The sequence below is a fragment of the Plecotus auritus genome (assembly GCF_963455305.1).
Source record: "Plecotus auritus genome assembly, chromosome: 5".
Lineage (NCBI taxonomy): Eukaryota > Metazoa > Chordata > Mammalia > Chiroptera > Vespertilionidae > Plecotus > Plecotus auritus.
In genome coordinates this window covers 8,982,406-9,003,568 of record NC_137776.1, presented here as the reverse complement: position 1 = coordinate 9,003,568, position 21,163 = coordinate 8,982,406, and the positions used below count along the sequence as shown (strand labels likewise).

At 47.8% G+C, this 21,163-nt stretch overlaps 1 protein-coding gene across 1 annotated transcript in view; it reads left to right on the top strand.

Annotated features, from left to right (window-relative positions):
* Positions 1-4,880: 4,880 nt before the first annotated feature.
* SATB2 (SATB homeobox 2) overlaps positions 4,881-21,163 on the top strand; it is a gene marked incomplete at its 3' end in the record, with an annotated part of 179,355 nt that continues 163,072 nt past the window's right edge. The window contains exon 1 of the mRNA XM_080671126.1: positions 4,881-5,064. Coding sequence (XP_080527252.1) covers positions 4,896-5,064 — 169 coding nt within the window. The 5' untranslated portion in view covers positions 4,881-4,895. The remainder of the gene's footprint in view (positions 5,065-21,163) is intronic.

The window sequence follows — 21,163 nt, the reverse complement described above, 5'->3', positions numbered from 1 at the left end:
GCGTAATCTGAAAACAAACCAGCCACAATGTACATTTAATTGTACATAATTGTATACTTTATTTAAATCGCCCTTCCCGGGAGTTTAATAATTTAGAATCAATAGCTCCCTTCAAAACATAATAAAATATTTACACTTTATAAAATATTAACCGATTAACAATACGGCTGTGTTGTTTATAAAAGTGTTAACTGAAGTCCTGTAATCATGCTGTTGACATAAGCCTGTGAGGTTAGGGAAGTGATCCTTCGCAAAATGTAAATGATCTTCAAACAGTGGCGTTTATAAAATAGCTCATTAATGACTTAAGATTGAATCGCTCCAACCATTCGCATCATCAGATATAATAATAGTGACGAATCAGACAGTAACGATCCTGGCTAAACCACTTGCATTTCTTTCCCTCCCCAGAAGTACTGAAGACCTAATATCACCAATTCTTCTAAGTCCTGGACATTGATCCAGAGGAGGATCCCGCAGTTCCATACCAAGGTAAGGAAAGAAACAGCGTGATTATCGTCGCTGAGATGTTAAATAGAAATGCGCCTTTCACCATTTTGAAAACAGGCTCAAACTTGGACAGTGGTGGTTGGTTTTTGCAACACCCCCTTCCCCTTCCGACGGGATAGGATATATAAAGAAGAAAGTTTGTCGATCAAACTTACAGTTTGCTTCTTTGCAGCCCCCAAACCCTTTCAGCTACCACCACGAGTAGATTTACTTGAGCCACTTTTTTTTTTTCCTCGCCGACGTGAATGGTGCGTTTTCTCTAACCGGTGCGTTTGGGGTGGGATTTAAGGAATAAAAATGGGGAAAAGAAAACGCTGCCTAAAACTCCCAGGGTGGCTCCCCGCAGGTTTACGGCTCAGCCGGCTTCCCTTCCCGGCAGGGCTCCGGACGCCTCGGGAGTCGCCTCGGGCTTCTTTGAAATTGGGTGGGCGGCGCCTGGGTGCGGGGTTCTCCGGAATCTGGGCGCGGAGACTCCGGCCGGGGGCAGGTTTCGCTTCTACCGTCCTTGCTGCTCCAGAGGCTCCCCCTACTTTTTAGGGGATGGCCGTGCGCAAGCCGTCCACCGGGTAGGTGCAACGAGGGGACCTCGGCCTGGCCCCGGACTAGGCTAGCAAGACTTCCCGCGGTGGGTGCGCGGGTGCAGAGAATTTCCAAGATCACTCCCGAGAGCGTTTCCCGAAACCGAATTTAGTTTGGCCCTCTGGCGCCGCCGTACAGTCAGCACTTCTTAAGGGGGACCGGTGGCTTGGGCAGCTGGGTGTGGGGAGTCCTCGGGTCCTGGGGATAAGGGAGAGCCAAGGTGTGCTGGAGGGACGAAAGGTGCGGCCAGCTGAGGGGGTCTTCATTGGCCTCAAGGCCAGCGGGGTCGCGTCCATGCGTCCCGCCCCAAACCCGGCCCTCGAGTGTCAGCCGGCGCCCTGGGCACCTGGCGGGGGGCCGCGGCTCCTGCCCACGTGCTTTTCTTTAAGGAGGTTGCGCGCCCAAGCGGGACCTCAGGGACAAAAGCGCGGCCAGAGCCAGGCCGGCTCGGCGAATGCCCGTGCCACCTTAAATGAACGCGGCGGCCGGAGCCGGGCTGCGGGAGGCTGCTGCCGCGGCGAGCGGCAAAAGTTTGGGGCTGAGTGACGGCTTCGCCGGACCTGCTGGAGACGCCCCCGCACGGCCCCCCAGGAACGGAGAGGCTAGGTCCTCACCGCCCAGCTCCGCCCGCGCTCGCAGCCCAGGGCCCGAGCCGCTGGAGGTCCCTGGAGTTCCAGCCCCGCAGCCGGGGGACAGGCGGCCCCGTCGCCCTCGCTGCCACCTCGGCACGGCCTTCGGGGGGCTCAGGCTGCACCGATCGAGATGTCGCCGGCGCTGCGAGCACTCCAGGGACTTCATCCAGGGATGCTCCCGGCTCTGCGCCCCCCACACAGCTCTCTCTCCAGTGCCACCCACAGCTCGGCGGGCAGTGCCAGCGCTCCTGCCATTTGGGACACCCGCGCTATTGTTCTGGACCCGCGATCGTGCCAGCTCTAAGGGCGCAGCGGCCTTCTCTGCGCGCGCGGCGGGCCCGGTGGGCTGGCTCCGCGCTGAGGGGGAGCTCGCAGGCACCGAGAAAAGTTGCTCCGAGGGGCGGAGGCGGTGGGTGGTGGGCGGAGGCGGTGGGTGGGGGAGGCGATAGCCCTCCTATCTCCAAAGTCGAAAGTACTCGGCGCAGTTAGCAGGACCCGGAGCCCAGGCAGCCGTGGCCACCTCCTGCGAGCCGCTCTGCGCCTCCACGGGGAGACCAGGCAACCAGCGCCAGCCTGGTCGCTGCCGCCTCCGCGCCGGGACGAGTGCGCCTCGGGGCTGGGAGAGGCAGCCGCACCCTGGACCCGCCACGAGGAGGAGGAGGAGCAGACCCCGGGCCCCGGCGCCCGCTGGCGCCCGGGAGCACCCGCCGCTCGCGCGGCACTCGGTTCTCAATCCTCAGCCCTCCGCCGCCCCGCGCGCGCGGTCCCTGCCACACGGCTTTCCCACCGCTGTCTCTCCTCTTCCTCCTCCTCCCTCTTCCCGGCCTCCCACCCGCCTCTCGCCAGTCCCTCTACCTCCTCCGCAGCCCCGCCGCCGTTGGATCGCTCGGCTCCCAGCGATTGATTGATTGATGTTTAATTTCCTGCCAGGCGGGGCCCCCCTCCCCCGGCCACCTCCCCAACCCTCCTCCCCGCCCCCCACTCTCCGCGTTCGCTGCGGAGGACCAGTCTGGCTTGGGTTTAGATCTTTCCCCCCCAACCCCCATCCCGAAATAATCCAGAGACTTCCCCCGCCCCCACCCCAAATTATTATTTTGAAGGCGCTAGATCTGGGGACGGAAAGGGGGAGGGGGAGAAATCGGAAACCGAGGACAACCCAAAAGGACTCACTTTGCCTGATGACTCAACGCAACTAATAATCATCTCCCTCTCAGTGTGTCTCTCTCTGCGGCTTGTCAGTGAGTCTGGCTCCGGCTGCTGGCGGCGGCGGCCTGGAGGGGAGAGGCTGGAGGTGACAGCTCGGGCGGCCGCCGCGTTCTCTCCCGTGCGCGGTCCCGGCTCCCTGCGCCTCCTCGGCTCCCGGTGGCACCGGCCCTACGGCTCCGGCCGCGGTCCTCGCGAGCTAGCAGCCTGGTGGAGCGGCAGCCCGGCCCGCCTCCGCCGCCTCCCCGTCCTCCGCCTTCTCTCTCTCTCTCGAACGGGTCTCCGTTGCGGAGGTGCGAAGGGCTCTTTCTGCCTCGCCTCTTCTCCCCTCCTCTGCGGTCCCCTCCCCCGCTCGCTCGGTGCCCCTTCGGAGGAGCCCTCCTTTCCCTCCCCTCCTCCCCCTCCCCTTCCCCCCCAATCATCATCATCATAACTACCATCTCCGCGCTAGAAGACACCCTGACCCGGGACCGTGCACGCTGGGACCTGGGGCGGAGGAAAGGGGCAGAGGGAAGAGGAAGGAAGCCAGCCTAGGAGAGCAGTGCGCGGCCAAGCACCAGAAACTTTCCACCCTGGATTCTCTACTTTTGCTCCATGGACAGAGCCCCAGCCAGCCGAGTTACAGACAGACCGTGAGCAGTAAGTACGTGGCGACGACTCCCGCGCCGCGTCTGGAGTTGGGGAAACCCCGGCTCGGGCTGCGTTCCCTCCCCGCAGCGCGCAGCCTCGCGGCCCGAGGAGCCGAGCGAGTGCGGACGAAGTCTCTGACCGCAGCCCTCGGGCTCGGTCCCTGCGCCGCTGGCACGTCCCCTCTCACCGCCCCCCGGCCACCCCCGCCTCGTCTCGCGGAGCCGGGCAGAGCGGCTTCGCCCGCGGCCGGAGCGCCGGAGAGGATGCCCGGCGCGCTCTGCGGTGCCGGCTCCGGCTTCTCCGGGGTGTCGCGACAGCGCGGTGCCATTTCATCAGGTGTCTCCCCCTCCTCCTCCGCCGCCGCCCTCCCCCCCCCCCAAAATCCAGGGGTGCCGAGATCTGTGGGTTCCCAGAGGAGGAGAGCGCTGCCAGTCAAGCGACCCGGAGGAAAACTTTTTTGGAGAGATTTAAACATGGGGGTTAATCAAGGCCAGTCCTGGCTGCACTAATAATTTAAAAGCTTTTAATTTGTTCTTTATTTTTATTTTTGCTTTTGGATTTTATGCTGAAGAGCTTTTTTAAAAAAATCACATAGGATCGTATGAAGATAAGAAGTTCCAACATAACAATTGTAGCCCCCGCTCTTGGGAGGGAGGGTATTGGGGTTATTCTGATGAGTACCTCCCAATGTTTCTGGATGCTTCTGACTGTGGAACTAGGGCTGGTTTTGTGCAAAGTGTGGGTGCGCCTAAGACCGACGCGGTAAAGGCAAAGGGCAGGGACTCAGGGCTCCCGTAGCCAGGCCTCGGGCTCCTGCCCCGCCGGGAACAGCGCATGCATCGTGGGGTTCCTTTGGTTTCCTATAGACCGGTGCGCACCCCCATGGCCTCAGTGAGCGGTGGGAGGCCTTTTCATGAAGTTCCCTTTTCCCACAACCGCGAACCCCCGACGGCCAGGCTGCCGCACCCGGGAGCAGTGTACGCCAACCTGTCCCCGTGGGCCGGCTGCTACTCCCGGGCGCGGCCCCGACGGGGTCCGAGAGGGCGAAGCAGTTCCCGGGAAACAGCGCCGGGGCAGAGTCGCGGCCCTCGGAGCGCGGGGCTTGCTTTGGGCGTGAGGCGGGGTCGGCTCGCGGCCCGCGCCCCCGGGCAGCGTGGGAGGAAGTTTGTGTGGCGGTGCCGCGTCGCTTTGCCACTGGCCTGAACGTCTATCACGTGTGTGAGCGGTTTTCCCTCTTTTTTTTTTCTTCCCTCCCCTTTCCCTCCCCCCGCCCCCTCCCTAGGTCCCTGCGCGTTTTATTGCGACCTGCCGGTGGGAACTTTGTCTCCGAGTCGGAGCAGCATGGAGCGGCGGAGCGAGAGCCCGTGTCTGCGGGACAGCCCCGACCGGCGCAGCGGCAGCCCCGACGTCAAGGGGCCTCCCCCGGTGAAGGTGGCCCGGCTGGAGCAGAACGGCAGCCCCATGGGAGCCCGCGGGAGGCCCAACGGCGCCGTGGCCAAGGCCGTGGGAGGTAACAGCCCGCAGCGGGAGGCGCGCAGCGGCGGCGGCGCGGGGCCGGGGCCGGGTGTCAGGGTCCAGGTGGATCGGGCTCCTGCGCGGTGTAGGGTTACAGGAAGTGGCTGCCAGGTCGCCAGATAAGGCCCCCGTCGCCTCTCATCTGTGACTGGTAGCTTCATCTCCAGTTCAGACCAGAGAGCGGTTTACCCAGGGGTGGCATTTGTTGGGCACTTTGCCACTCACTGTGCGCCGAGGTGTTGGCAGGTTTATGTCACAGCCAGCTAACTGTTTCTAGATTTTCCTAGAGAGCTTTTTGGGGATTTCACTCTGTTGCCTGGCCTCGCAGTGTCTGGTGTAGGGATGAAGTTCAGGTACGTTCGCTTTGGGTGGACTGGTGCTCCATGCTCCGTCCAGTGCAGGAGCAGGAGCAGGAGCAGGAGGGTCGTTACTTGGTAGTTAGGACAGGGCCGGGGTATTCGCTGCCACATTTCAAGGGTGAAATAAAGAATCACGCATCTGTCAGGCCCTTAGCGGCTTTAATGCTACTGTTTCCTATAGAGTTTACAGTCATGTGCGTTCGTAACTTTGTTAGGAATAATAGCACAATAGGTAAGATAGCATAGTAGCCTTATTTCCTTTCCAGGAATTCAATATTATTAAAAATAACCTTTTGTAGGTTTTTTTTTACTACTTAAACAGCTACTTTCTTTTAGAGTGGTTAGGAAAAGTAATTTTATAAAATGAAGATGTGCAAGGAATTGACACATTACTCAAATATTTTGAGGTTTATATGCCATTTGCCAGTTGTTTTTTTAGAAATAAAATGCATATTTCTCCATGGTATGCAGTTTTCTTGTGTTTGGGATAAATGACTTTTAAGTTTTTTGCTTCTAAAGGTTTTCTTTGTCCTAAAAATTTCAGCAGTAGCCTATTTAATATAATTCTTTATATTAGCCTGTCGTAGTGTTACAAAACCCTGGCAAAACTTAGTGATAAGCTACAAACCCCAGGTTCTAAATAACCATAGTATGTATTTTGAAGTAATTATTTAAAATGTTCACTCCCCTTTAAAGAGTTAAATACAGGCATTTTATAAAGTACCAGGGTTTTATTTTTACTTATTATGCTATTACTGTCTTAATGGTAGACATTCAGGATGGTTTGCTTTAGATCCTTATGTTAATCATCTCCCTTGAGAAGCACTCATTCGCACAGTTTTTAAAGCTTTAAAAAATTAGTTGGCTATAGATTGTAGCTTACATATCTTCCATTTTAGGGGCTTGAAGACATACTTTAATGAAGCAAAAGAAAACTTGATAGCTCTGTGACCCACTTTTAAAAGTGGTATTTTATTAATGTTCTGTCTTGAGCCTGGAGCAGTAAGTTTTGACTTTTCGTATCCTTTTTTAATATATGCATGTTAAAAAGGAAAATATATAGTGACTATGTTGGTTGATATGATATGCGCTGATAATGGATGTTTGATTAAAAAACTTTTAGAAATCCTTGGAGGATTTGTTCTCAAAGTGGCCTTAAGCATAAAAAAAAAACATAGACTGGAAATTTTGGTTTCTTTCTGAAGACCTAGTAAAATTCACTAAATTGAGAGATGTTTCTAAATACTTTTGAATATAATTATTAACAATCGTGCTTCCCTAAAACAAACTTTATTTATATCATATTGAACTGTGAAAGACACTGCCTAATTTTGATAACCAGGGCTACCTTTAGTGTAAAATAGTAGTTGCTTTTCATATTTTCTGAGACTATAATTCACATTTGACCACTTATTATAAATTTGATATAAAGTAAATTTATTAAGTCTTGGTGATGAATAATAGATTTGTTTCAACAAACTACTTTTGTCACTTTTTCTGAGTTTTAGCTTCATTTAGTAATAGCAAAGGGCTTACTAGCTGCTTCCAAACTGAAAATAAAGATGACATTATTTTGTCTCAACAATTACCATTTATAACACTTAATAGTAAAGTGGTTTAAATAGTTTACACATGGTGGGTTTTTAAAGATTTTTTAAAAAGAAAAATTTTACTCTATATAGCATAATAAGTTGGGAAGATTTTAATTTAGAAAGCTTTAAAATGTAACAACTAGAACATAAAATTTCAATAATACAAAGTTTTCTTATTGAATGTTAATGATTATGTTAGGGATTTACATTTATATACAGTAGTTTCCAAATGTGCATTGAAATGTTAATAATTTCATTTTCTTGTAACTTTTAATCACGCACAGATTGGAGAAAAGCAAAGCTTTTAAAAATGCACATTCTAAATTTAAAAAATGTTTAAAATATATTTCTATTTAGCAGGTTTTCATACTTGAAAGACTTTATATTTTGGAACGTAGTGTAAATAAAAACCAGATTATATTTCTATCACCCTACCTCCTTTTGTTTAAATTTTCTTTATGAAGCAATATAATAAGTGTAGACAACTACAAAAATACAGCTCTGCATTGCTATTACAATTTTCAGGTATATTACAGTCTTGTAAATGTTGAAAAGGTTGCTATAATAATGACTATAATAATATGTTTTAAAAATAGAGCTCAAAATTTGGGAGGATGTATTTGTTAATCTTTAGTGATGTTAGAGGGAGCGCCCCCCTAAAAATAGCAGAAATTATTGTTAATTGTTTATTCATAAAATGGCAGTTTATCTTACTGCTTTGATAAAGTGAGTGGATAAATGTTTCTGAGTGCACTGGTTGCAATAGTAAATTTTTTTTATTTCTTTGCTATCCTACTTTTTGAGGGGGGGGGTGCTTTATTTTAGTGTCTGGCTTTTAACTAGTTGAGGTGGTAGATACACTATCACAGTCCTCCAGGTTGCGTTTGAATAGAGGACTGAAAAATCCGTGCATTGGTTACAATGTGGTTAGCTTCAGAAGACTCTAAGAAAGGGGTCAGTTTTACTTGTCTTTCCAACACTTTCTAGGATGTTTTTGCTCTTATCTTAGCGGTGTTTTAAAGCATGTGTGTAATAAAATATACGTGCTCAGATGTGTATGACAGTCAGCTTTTATAGAAGGTCCTCAGGAAGGAAAAAAAACCCCCAAAACAGGCTAATATCTCTTTAAAAAACATATGAAGGCCAGGAGAGAGTTTAGAGCAGGCAAGAGCACCGTGGTGTTGACAGCTTTATGTCCCTGCTGGGTAACATTCACTTACCCGAACTGGCGTTCCTTGTCAGCTAGTAATTCACTCCATAAGGATTTTGAAAAAGGATGATTAATGGTGGGGAAATTTATATTTGTAAAATTGGTGATTAAAACTTACAGATCTATTTGAAGATTTAGAAAAAAGCCAAGATTATGTAAAAGATGACGAAAATAAGAATCAGATGATCCTTTCTACCACCATTAGCATAAGTACCTACAACGCTCTGCTCCATGTAACACTTCAGCCACGCAACCTACAGCATAAACTGAAAGTGATGCCAACCAAGTCCCAGGGCCAGCCAGGCGCTCTTTCCTCCTGCGCCCAGCCACTGGCCAGTCGGGCGGGAGTAGCACTAATTGAGTGTGCTTCATTCATTGTTCACAGAAGCAGTTTCATTTTTTACTGTTTGGATTCAGGAAGAACTTCCAGACAGCTTTATTTAAACTGAGTGAACAGTGCTGGAGTCTACCAGATGGTGCATTTGCTGATAGGAGGCATGGAACATCAGACATCTTTCTGAGATTTTTCATGTTCCTGTGACTTTTGATGCTTTTATTGGGGTTAAATGTTCTAGATTTTAGGTAGAAATGTTTAAACACTGGGAATATCTTTTAGTGATATTTGCTTTTTTTGCGGGGGGGGGGGGGGAGAGGAGGAGGAGAGAATTCGTTTTTAATATAATTTAATTTTGCTAAAGAATCATCTGTGGAAGCTATCTTAGGAATAGTTGACCGGAAGTTGACCTATTCTTCCTGCTGTCAGGCAGCCCTTTCAAGAATATAACTGCCTTGTTGCAAGGAGACAAAAAATGATTATTCTCCATACACTGATGCCTTCACGTAGGAGAATCAATGTGATCAGTATTGCTGGGCAGGGCCTTCCTTAGCGCTGAACATTGTCTGATTGTCTACCTGGGGATCATTCCCTTTTCCATGGGGAGTAAGAGACATGCAGCTCCCGTTGGGGGCAGTCAGCATACTAGCAGCTGTAGAGACACACCTTTCTGTTTGAAAGGAGCGCCGATATGAAAGGGTAGAGATATTGATGGATTGAAATGCATTGAATACTTAGAAACTGAGAGACATATTGTCAACATGGGAAAAATAGAGCAAATGTCACATTCGTTTTAACCAAGGATAGGTACCGGTATGCTTGTAGGGAGGAGTCATTGCTTCCAAAGAGAAAAGATGGTATTTCCCTCTTCCATTCCACTTTTTTTTTTTTTTAAAGGGTTTAAGATCTTTGAAATAGAATGAACTTAGGGATGGGGTCATCCAGCCATCGAGCATGTCCTCTGTAGTTTTGCTGAGGTAGAAAAATAGCCCTTCTCGAAAGTGTTTTTAGTCCTTGGCCTGTTATTAAAATAAAGATATACTTGGTTAAAAAAAAAAATCTATGCAGTGGAACATACACATTAAACAGAACATAGGGTATCCGCCCCTCAAAGTCCTGAGCATAATTTGATGTTTCGAGTAATTTTGGAAGCCCTATGTTCCATCAGCAGAAACCCACTGGCCATTATATATTCAAGATCATCTGCAGGGAAATGTGTGTGTGTGTGTGTGTGTGTGTGTGTGTGTGTGTGTGTGTGTGTCTGTGTGTCTGTGTGTGTTGGAAGTGCATGGAGGCCTGGAGGCATTCTGCTCTGTAACCCCCACAGAAGGCAAGCAGCATCACCCCTTTCCCAGGGATGTGACCAGAATCAGTCTCTACACCTAGGAGTCCTGTGCTAAGTCTTCTTTGCTTTTTTTCAACTATATCTGTGGGGAAGGAAACAGACTGGTCGTCATTTATTAGCTCTTTAAGAATATGAATGAGTTATTTTAAGAATATGGAAATCAGTTATATTCCAGGTAATTAGTTGGTAATTATTTGGTATATCTGGTAAACAGTTAGGTTTGGCGGTTACACTTTGATAATTAAAAACCCTTCTTCTCCTTTCTTTTTTTTTTTTCTTTCTTCTCCTTTTAAAGAATTCAGTGTAGGAACAGTTTATATGTATATATCAAAAAGACATTAGATTACTCGGCTAGATGAATTTCAAATTGTAGTATTTTCTTTGGTCTTTTTAGAGATTTTGGGTTTCTGTTGAGATGAAAATGGCCCATTTTCTCACTATTAAAAAAGTTTCTTATAGCGAATAATCTCACATTTGGGTGCATACAGTATGTGCACAGTTTATTATATTTCAGGAAATTTAAACTTTATCCAACATAGCATGTAAATAAATAAGAAGTCCTTTATATTCTTTTACCTAATAAGTAGTCCTTTTTTTTTTTTAAAAAAAACCTATATAACTAATGTATGATAACATAGTAGTTTTTACTTTCTTCCTTACATGCATGCTAAGCTACAATGGCATTTGGAACACATTTCAAGATGAAGCGTTTGACAAAAGTTGTATGTGTAACAGTTTGTCAGTGAAAAGTGACAAGTGGGAAATGACAAATGAAATGTTGGCATCGTCACTCTTTATTTTGATAAAAATGTCTCAATTTGCAGTGATATAATACTGTGTCGTATTATTTCATGAGCTGTGTGAGATGCATAAGGGAAATTTAGATTTTGTGAACGGAAAATTAGCAGCAAAACTCTCTTTTCAGAAACTTTGGCAGCAACTTCCTCCTCCCCCAGCTCCCCAAGAGTAAGAACAGCAGTGAAATGTTGGATCTGACCCATACATTTTAACTCGTTATTTTTTAAGAAAGAAAGAGAGAGAGAGAGAAAGGAAGAAAGAAAGAAGGAAAACTGAAAAATGGTTTCGAGTAGGAGACCTTTAAGCGTAGCTGGAACAAATGAAGAAGAGAGTTTGTCTTTTAGTTTTCATTCTTCTCCTTAGAGCAACTTAGTGATTTCTCTCTGCTGGCTTGGATTATGTGGGGCCTTTCTCCCTTCCAGTCCCCACTGCTCTTCAGCATTAATTCAGGGTGCCAGGAAGGAGAGCTGTGCATTCCTTTTATCTTAAGGTGCAAAGGAGAAGATTGTCTATGTGCTAACAATGGGGTTTTTATATACAAAGGTTTCTTCACCCTACTACTTACAGGCAATGTGATAGAAAGTTCAAGTCAGAGGAGAGGGCCCTGAGTGGCACGGAGGTCTGAATTAAAACGAAAGCCCGTTGAGGACTGACAGATTGCCCCCAAAGGCCGGCCAGCCTGTGCCGTGACCTGTTTCCCAGGCTCTGAAGGCACGTTGCTGCCCTCGTTGTCAGCGATCAACCAAACATTTATTTTCTTCTTTTACGTGAAACAAGCCCCACAGCAAGCACTTCACGCTGCACGGTGTTTGCGTAAAAATGTCCCAGGGTGGAGTTTCCAGAATCGTGGAACTCCATAGCATTTTTGTTTTGTTTTCAAGTAACAGGGCTGTTTTGCTGTTTAATAGCGAGGGACTTAAAAACGGTGACAAAATCACCACGGTGAAGGGGCGGGGAAAGGCTGCAGCAGAAATGATCTTTGACAACTGATGTCCTTCGCTCCGCGTTTGCAAAGTTCTTCTTCTTCCAGATGTTTAAAAATCTAGGCAAAAATGACTTTATGTGGAGTCCGTTGTGCCAGTTGGGTTTATGGCATTTATTTTTTCCACTTTAAGTGATGTGTGCACGTATAAACTAGTGAGCGTAATCGTTCCTAGTGACAAATGCTTAAAATAAAGAAAAAAAGCATGGATAGAAATTTCAAGAATTTGAACCTTGAACTAAAGTTATCCACCCAGTATGCCAGTCGTATATTGTAGTAAGAACAAGCTTCATGTGTGGTTCTGACACCGTGGGATAAGAAGACTGCGGGAGGTACTGAAGTTCAAGTATAACTGCTTCCGGTATTATTACTAGTTGCTGGTGTGTAAGGCGCATTTGGTTCTGCCCGTAACAAGTTGCCTTATCTTTGGAATGGAGAACTGTCTTACCACAGTGGGTTAGTGAACGGTAGCCTGACTTATCAACCAAGATCAAAACGTGAAGGGGAAAGCCTGCCATTTATGAAGAATGTGCGTTTCCCAGCACACTGTGGGGCGTCCACGCAGGGCTGCAGGGACTGAAGCTGCACAGCGCTCCGTGACTCCCTTTGTTTCGCTGAAGGTTTGCACAGGTGTGAGAGGCAGCGACAGAGACTCCAGTTAAAGCAAGTGCCTTCCAGAGAGGGGATGCCTGTTTTTCACAGAAACAGTTTGAATTTCATTACATCGAGCACAGATATCTTTTTCTTTCTTTTAAAAATGTCCTTAATTGTCTTTGTATTTGGCTGGGAAGAAAGTGTATCAGGGTATGTGTGTTGGTGTTTTTGGTAACTGAATAAGATGGATTTTCAAGTTTCCTTCTTCTTTCCCATATTAAAACGGGATATTTTTATTGCATGTGTTCCAGTTATTTATACATGGAAGGGAAGGCAAGATTGCTAGCTTTGTAGGAAAATGCATTTATCTCAAAATTCTTCAAATAGCAGTGTTTTCAAAATATTTTTGGGGGGGGCGGGGTTCACAGAACAAGAACTTTTCTTTGTCATATCCAAAGATGCTAAGAGAGCAGCATGATAAATGGCTCTTTAAGTGTCGTAGTAAAAGAAAATGACTTGCCTTGTGAGGCAGGGGAGAGTTTATGTTGTTTTGGACCCATTTCCCGAGCAGTGATCGAAAACAGATTACAATAACAATTATACAGTGGGAAGATGCAATATCCATTTCTGTTTTAATTGAGTGAAAGAATAATAAAAACATCATTAAGAAAAATGAGGGGGACCTGTCACACAGTGTACACATTCCTAGTCCTGAGGAAGATGCAGAATAACCGAAGTGCTTTGCACGGACTTCGCGGGGCTTTTTCCCTGAAAGCTGTCTGGGGGAGGACCACCTGGTTCTCGCTCCTCCCTAGGAAGTTCGGAGAGGAGCCCTTGGGAGGCGGTTGCTTGGGCGATATTAAAAGTGCTCCTGGATTGCCCAGCCGGAGGGGCTCAGTGGTTGAGTGTCAACCTATGAACCAGGAGGTCACGGTTTGATTCCTGGTCAGGGCACATGGCCAGCTTACAGGCTCGGTCCCCAGTGTGGGGCGTGCAGGAGGCAGCCCATTGATGATTCTCTCTCATCATTGATGTTTCTAGCTCTCTTTCACTCTCCCTTCCTCTCTGAAATCAATTAAATATATATATATATATATATATATATATATATATGCACACACACACACACACAAACATACATACATTCATATATATATATATATGCACAGTGCTCATTGATTTTTGTCTTCATATACAGTGTGAGAAGGGATATCATATTTTCTTTTATTCTACCTGAGGTGTAACTATCTCCTCTTTATTTATTTATTTATTTATTTATTTTTACCTGTTGTCAATGGAAGTCAGAAGTCATGAATGTTCCTCTTGTTAGAGAGCCCTGCCCGGGAAAGGTTAGGTGTGGTCCCTGGGCCTGTTGCTCCTCCTTCTCTGGACGCCATAACCAGGCTGACGGGGAGGGAGAGAGTGAAGGTGAAAATTGAACACCCTTATTACTTCTCGGCACACTAGGGGTTGTGGGGGACCCTGAGTTTCCACGTGCACTATCCCTTGACACTCACTCAGGCGCATAGACTCTCACCGGAGATGCAGGGGCTCTGGCTTCCATCTGCAATGACTGGGACCATTAAATCCAGGCTCCCCCACATTGCTGAGCCCCCAGCCTTCTGGCCTGGGAGGGGAGCTTTCAGCAACGTGGACACGGCCCCATGGCCCCAGGCCCCAGCCCACATCAGTGGCCAGTGCCCTTTCCCTGGAGGCTGGGTTTCTTTCTCTGTTCCTGGACACTGTGAGCGCTGGAAGCTTGGGCGATGACAGTGGTGTGAGCCCAGGCAGTGGCGTTAACCTCTGCTCGTGTGGAGTTACTAAACCTCAGACAACGCTGGCGACCCAGGCAGCAGGAGCCTGGCGTGGAGTCTGTTGACTGTTATTGGAGAAGAGGTCTGTCCTCTGTGGCTAAGAGTGGTCTCCGGGACAGTATTTAAAAAGCTTTCTGAGAGCAGCACGAGGAAGGGAATAGGAGAGGCAGTGAACCCTTCCTGTTGGGGGTCTCCTAGTCCCACACTGTCCCGCGCATCCTCCGCCTCCGAGTGGAATTTACATCAAACCGCTCAAAAGGCTTAAAACATTCAGTCCAGAGAGCCCAGTTAATAGTGCTTTCATTACAGACTTTTGTCCGCAGAGGGTTTTCCAGTTTTAACATTTACATAACCTAACAGCGTTGACGAACGCCATGAGCTTTAAGGGTCTTTTAGTGGTCCTGTTTTTTCTGGACCTTATAATTTAAACCTAAACATTAATTCTGGGTGGAACTTGGCATCATGTCTTCTTGCCCTGGAGGGAATTTTTGTTCTACAATAAAAGTATTTTTTTTTTTTTTTCATACAGTCACCTTCTCCATGTCGCCCCTCCTCCGAGTAAATAGCAGCTAAATAGTCAAAGGTTTTAAAAGGGCTTATTTAGTTCAAAAGAGGGAGTGATTATTTTAGGTGAATGTAACAATTTTCCATTAGTTCACATGGCAAACTAGTGTTTTTGATATGGACAAGAAAGATCTGTGAGGCTGATAATGCAATGAAAATATTTTTCCTCTCTTTCTCGCTCTCTGTCTCTCTCTCTCATATACTGAAGTCATGTGGTAATTCTTTTTTATAAAATTGTATTTCATGACCCTTGAGACTTATAAATCAGTTGCTTGTCTTCTTCATTAGAAGCTGAGAGACATACAACATTAGTTTACATCAACTGGAATTATAACGTTGACTAGCAGGAAAGGAGTTGGATCTCACTTTTAAGTAATAAAGTGACTGTATTTCCCAGTATTCGTTATTTTGGAAAACATACTTACGCTAGGATTCTTAAAATGATCTTTGCTATATGTCAGTGTTATGTTAAAGTTAAACTGCTATAGGAATCTGATGACAAGGTCTTTGTGAAATTAAGGAGCAAGTGCAGAGGCCCGGCAGTGATAAATTGCCATCACTTGATAACCAGAAGGTGTGAGAACGCTGGTGAGGGGTACATTCCTGGAGAAAGGCGTCCATGGAGGATGGGGCTGAGCGTGGGGACCCCCCACGCTTTGCCTGGCTTTCAGCTTACAACTCTCCATTCAGACTAGGTTTTGTCCTATAGGTTTGGCAGATGTGGTATTAGAAGACTAACCCCCTTTACTATTACTGAGGACGTATAAGAGGAGCAAATTGTTCTCTGGAAGGGAAGTTCTTACACATTTAAGACCCAAGTAAATGTACTTGACAGGGGTAAGTAAGGTGATCCTGATTTCTTTTTTCTTTCCAAATGAATCACCAGGTAACGTTCGGAGAAACTAGCTCTGTTTACAGGCCCATTCATATAGTCAGCGTGAGCCTTAAGCACATTTTTACGGCTAACTTATAAATGTCCCTAAACCGGAGCTTACCCCTGAGAGCCTGCCAACCCTGTCACAAATGGCCATTAGTTCCCCAGGGAGTTTCAGGAGGAAAAAGAACTGGAGGCAAGCGCTGCGACTCCAGGAAGAACCATTTGGTTGCACGTGTATTTTTTTTTTTGCCGCCGTGGCCCGACTGTCTGGGGACCCACCTGCGCGCTCAGGGTGGATACTGTGCATTCTCCCGTGGAAACCCACAGAATCCCAATTAGCACAGGGTCAGAGTATAAATGTACCTCTTTTCACACTATTCCAAGTGGTTAGTGGAAAACAAGCTGCAAAGTAATTCCCTTTGGCCCCCCAATAAAAAGATTTATAGCAAAATAATTCTCAGCTTCATAATGGGGCTGTTGTAGGGTTGTGTTTGATATTTATAAGACTGAAATGCAGTCCGTGTACCCAAACTAAGCATTTATTGTAAACAAGTTCACTGCCAAGAGCTTATATTCTGTCAAACATAATTATATGGGAGATGGATGTCGAGCTTGGAAGCGGTTCTTTCTGAGCAAGGAGTGCCCCTGAGATGTGCCCTCTTCCTGCGATAGGACCCCTCCAGGCCGTCTGGCTCGCAGGCAGCCTCTCGTATATACAACACACACAGGCTTGCTCTTTGAAAGCGTATCTGTTTGTGATCCTACTTCTGTTACCAAACTAAAGGAATGAACGTATGTGCCTGGAAACTGTTAGGCATAGTTTCTTTAACCATCGTTATCCGGATCTGGGCGGAGATGGTGCAAAGATAAAATAGCCCCTCTCACCTGGACACGAGACCCTGCACCACACCCGTCCTCGAGCTCACACCCAAGCCCGTGTTATACCTGCCAAGGCCCCCCCGCCTCCTTTAATGCGGAGTTGGAAAGGAGCCTTTGAACTGTCTCTCTGTTATTTTGTGTCGAGCTTGGGAGATTAGATCTATTTTGAAACTGTTGCCTTTGTGGCTCAGAAATTATTATAGAAAAGGATTTATGAATCCAGAGAATGTGAGGGGAGTGAAATCTTTTTCAAATTGAGATGTTTTATATATGGGATTAGCCCCAAATTTAAAATGATGGGGTGCTTTTCCAGGGCCTTATTTTTTTCTTTAAGGAAGGTAGAAACTTATTTTTTTCTTAATATTTAGATTTTTTAAATAATTATTTTTTTTCAGGAAACCGGTCACTTTGGGCTTTGGTGACACTTTTCAAAGAATAACACTCCTGTGGCTGGATGGTTTCCTTTGGATAATAACAAGGACGACTACAAGATTTTCACTGGATTTATATGCAGTGACTTAAGAGGTTTCTTAGGTTATTTTAATACTAAACTTAGCATTTCCTTTTGGAATCTATAGACATTGTAAAGTGGATGTCTGCAAATGGAAAAAGGAATACACTCGCTTTCTCTGCTCTGTTCTTCTTGGTTAGCAATCGCTATAGATTACGCAGGTACACACACACACACACACACACACACACACACACGTAACGTATCTTGGAGTCCATCTGTGGGCACTCGACTTTCCCCAGCCTGTGAGCTGGGTTTATTAACTTCGTCTCAGTCACAACAATAATATCCTCTGTATTGCCGTCCGAGGTCCCCGTGTGCCCTGAGGGGGCTGCAGGGCACCCTGCTCTTCACGGTCTTGCTCTCTTCTCTCTTCTTCTTCTCCTTCTTTTCCATTCAAGGGCTCTGGCTGCGGATGTGGAGGCATTGGTGAGGGGCCGCCTGAGAGTGGCTCCTGGTGGCTGGGGAAGGGTGGCGATGGCTGCCCCGCTCAGCTCAGCATTGTGCAGCCTGCATTCCGCTCACAGGGATGAAATTCACACGTCTGTTACACACCCCTGCCTGTTTTTCTGTTTGAACCCTAAGCACAGCCAGTAAGGTTTCCTTTCGTAAGGGAGAAATCCTTTTATTTTTCACTATAAAAACTTTACCTTTTCAGGATTTTATTTGATAAAAGAAAAAAAAAATCTCTCCACTCTCATATGATTTCCTTTGGGACTTTGCACCAGTGTTTGAGCTCAGTTTTTAATAATTTTGGTGAGTTAAGCTCCCCAAAGAAAACATGCTTGTGCTATGAAATATCCCCACTAGAAACCTGGGTAGTCTTGTCTTATTGGCAGCGAGTGCTTGATTCCGTTATTAATTCCTTGCTAGAGCACCTCAGTACAGCCAACCTTTCCTTAACACCACACTCGAGAAACTAATCAAGGTTTTTTTCATTTTAATTGTTAAATTAGATAAAATAATATGTAGGTGGAGCTCAGAACCTGAGGTGGTGAAGCAAATGATTGCATGAAGACAATTTCATTGACTCCTTTTGGACTTATAGGACTCTGATTTGCAAATTGCTTTCCCAGAGAGGATAAAGAGAATGAGGCGAGTGGCCAGTGCATCTTCACTTAAATATTATTCAAAAAATTATCCTCTGAGAAAGCTCCAGAGTAAAAGTTTACGTAATGGAGGACAGAACCCTGAGGTTGATGAATTTCAGGGTACAGTCTGTTTAACATGCCATTCAGTCTTGAGATGCGTATTAACATCTGCATCTGTAACCCACTGTGAAAGGAACCCCCAAAATTTAGTGAAACAATATGCCACATGTGTGAAGTTTTCTGTGATACACAAATTTGCATATTCTACTTTTTTCCTTAAAAACATTAAAAAAAAATCTGGGATCAGTAAACATTTTGTCTCGCTCTGTGGTTATTAAACTTAGAATAGATGCGGCCGTCCTGCCAAGTCCGTCTTGGGTGGGCCTGCAGGTAAGCCCCCCCGGGACCCAGGGGTGCATAGTCACGGGGTACAGTGCTGCTGGCACTGGAGTCACACACCAATGACTGCCATGCCTTCCAGGTGCTAAGCCAACAGGTGCCGTCACCAGGGGTCGTGCACAGCCCTGGGGTCTGGTGTGCTCCCCCCGAGAACGTGGGGCGAGCTCCTGAGCCCACTGTGCGGGTCCTTTGTGGGACGGATTTCCTGTCTGCTGCTGCTGGATGCAGCGCCGTCGGGCCGACGTGACATGGACAAGCTCAGCCGCTGGGGAGTCACGGGGACAAACAGCGCCGACACCACCTGTCAGCGATGCTAGAGATGTCCAACTGGATGAGCATTTGGTTGCACGGAGCCAGCCTTTATTGTGGGCCTGCTGGTCAGCTCAGGGGTGCGGGGAGAGTGGGGGACTGGAGGAGACTTATCTGAGTCCAGCTGATGTTGGAGGAGGGGCAGCGGCCCTGTCACTGGCTACGTGGGCATGTCTGTCATCAGGAACTTAGTGCCTTGGATCAGGCTTGCTACGGCCCAGCTCCCAGGTGTGGCCCAGGTACACGCTGTGCCTCCCGTGCGCCTGTGGAATGCCATTTTGCAAATTGCCAGGCCACCCCGTTTCTGAACGGAGAGAGAGTATTGCCAGGCCTGGCGCTGACCCTTCAGCCTCCAGAGCTGGCTTCGGGTGGAATGGTGATCTCAGCCTGAATGGGCCTGGAGTCCTGGTTCTGGAACTCCAAATCCATCTTCCTTCTCTGCCACCCTCACCCCAATTTGAGGCTTCGGGGTAACAAGTGAGAAGAGGACCGGAGTTCACCCCACCGGCCCCAATCCTCGGTCTGTTTTTGTCCTCATCTTCCAAAGTTAGGATCTACCTCCGGGTCTGAAAGGTAGCTTCTGGTTTTGGTAGAGGGAACTCTGAGGATACAATATTTCTTGATCATATCCCCTTTGCACCACACCCCCCCAGATCCCCCCCCCCCCCCAAGGAGCCTTCTTGTGGAAGCTTTGATTGGAGGTCTGCTCTAGAGATACAAGCCGCTGGGTGGCGGAGGAGCAGAAACCTGATTTCTGCACATCCAGCTCATTTAGTCCCTGCGAGGGCTCATTAGGCAGAAACTCCTTCTCCATCACCGCAGGATTGACTGTTTCTCCACCTGGGAGCCACCCAGGCCTTCAGCTCGCCCACCTCTGCCCCGGCTCCTGCTTCCTCCTCAGTAAGAGTGAAAAACAAGACCACAGCACAAACAAGGGAACGAATCCTCCACGGAATCTGTGGTTCCCAGGCTAAGGAGACAGGAACCTTGGGAGTGGGCGTCTGGGCCACTGTGGTGGCTCCCTGGTCCCCTAAAGTGGTGGTTCTCCCCCATCCCAAGACTGGTTATAACATGTCTTTATTTCACGACCTGAAGTTCTCTTCATCGGCAGTTAATGTGGGGTACAGTGTGTTCCTTTAACAATGGCCATATATCCAAGGGGATTAAGGCACTACTCGGAGGCCAGACACTGAGGTTTAGCATTTTTTATCTCTGGAACATTGGAGCTCAGCCCCTGGGGGCACGGTGGCCAGAGGGGAACCATGGACTGTGGCGCCTCTGGCTGCCCTGGCTCCGGAGGTGGGTGTTTGGGAGAGGACAGCAGGGCAGACCAGGGGCGCAGGACAGATCCGTTGGAGCCATTGGGAAATCTTGGCTGAGACACCAGGTGGGATATTGAGGGACGTATTCTCTCTTCCTGTCTTTGGTTGCAGTTCTTGGTGCTCAAACTTGCTTTCATTGTTGGAAGGAGAGGTTAGTATTGGCGAGTTATTTCTCTTGTTGTCTGTGTGAGTATGACCGTGTGTGTGTGTGTGTGTGTGTGTGTGTGTGTGTGTGTGAGAGAGAGAGAGAGAGAGAGAGAGAGAGAGAGAGAGAGAGAGAGAGGTGGTATATAGCATGTAAGTGGTGGTTTTGTTTTTCCAGTAAATTTGCAATAAGAGATGATAGCTGCCACCCTCACTCCCTCCTCCGCCAGTCCCTGGAAGACCCTGTATGACACATTCGATTTACTTGGTGGGATTGGTCGGTGTTTCGGGGTTCTGTGATTTACTGATGGTGGGGGTTGCTGAGTGTGGTGCTTTACTCCAGGTTCAGTTTTGTACAAAGAGCAGATGTGGGAAGCAGTGCCCTGAAGCCTTTGTAACCTTCCCTTAGCCCTGGGACCTCCTCAGGTGACAGAACCAGATACACTGGCAGCCACACGGCAGGGGCGGGCCGTCTTCAAACAGGTGGTTGCAGGAGCCCTTGGAAAGAGGGGGGAGGAGGGCTAGCCTCCTGTCATCTCAGACCGGCTCCTGTCATTCCGGTGGCAGGTCCACGCCTGTGGGTGGACCCAGGATCTAAGGGGCTGGGGACCATGCTCACCCACCTCAGAGTGTGGCCCTTGATTGGAGCCTGTCTTTGTCCGTGAGGGACTGAAGGTTGGGGACTGTGTTTGGTTCCCCTACGCCTGGCCCAGTGCCTGACCTGTGGTAAGCCCTAAGAAGGCGAATTCACTTACAAGCAACGCAGGTCACCCACTGGACAGAGCAGGTGGGGAAGGGTCCTTCACTAAAAGGCCAGGCCTGTAGGTTTCTGTGGGTGTGGGTTTGGGAGTGTTATTTTTTGACCCCCCAAGAAAGCAGAATGCTTGGGGTTTAGAGTTGGCTAACCCGAACTGCTCTTCTTTTGCCTCACTAGGTTTCTTTGGCATGTTACTTAGTTTCTCACAGTATT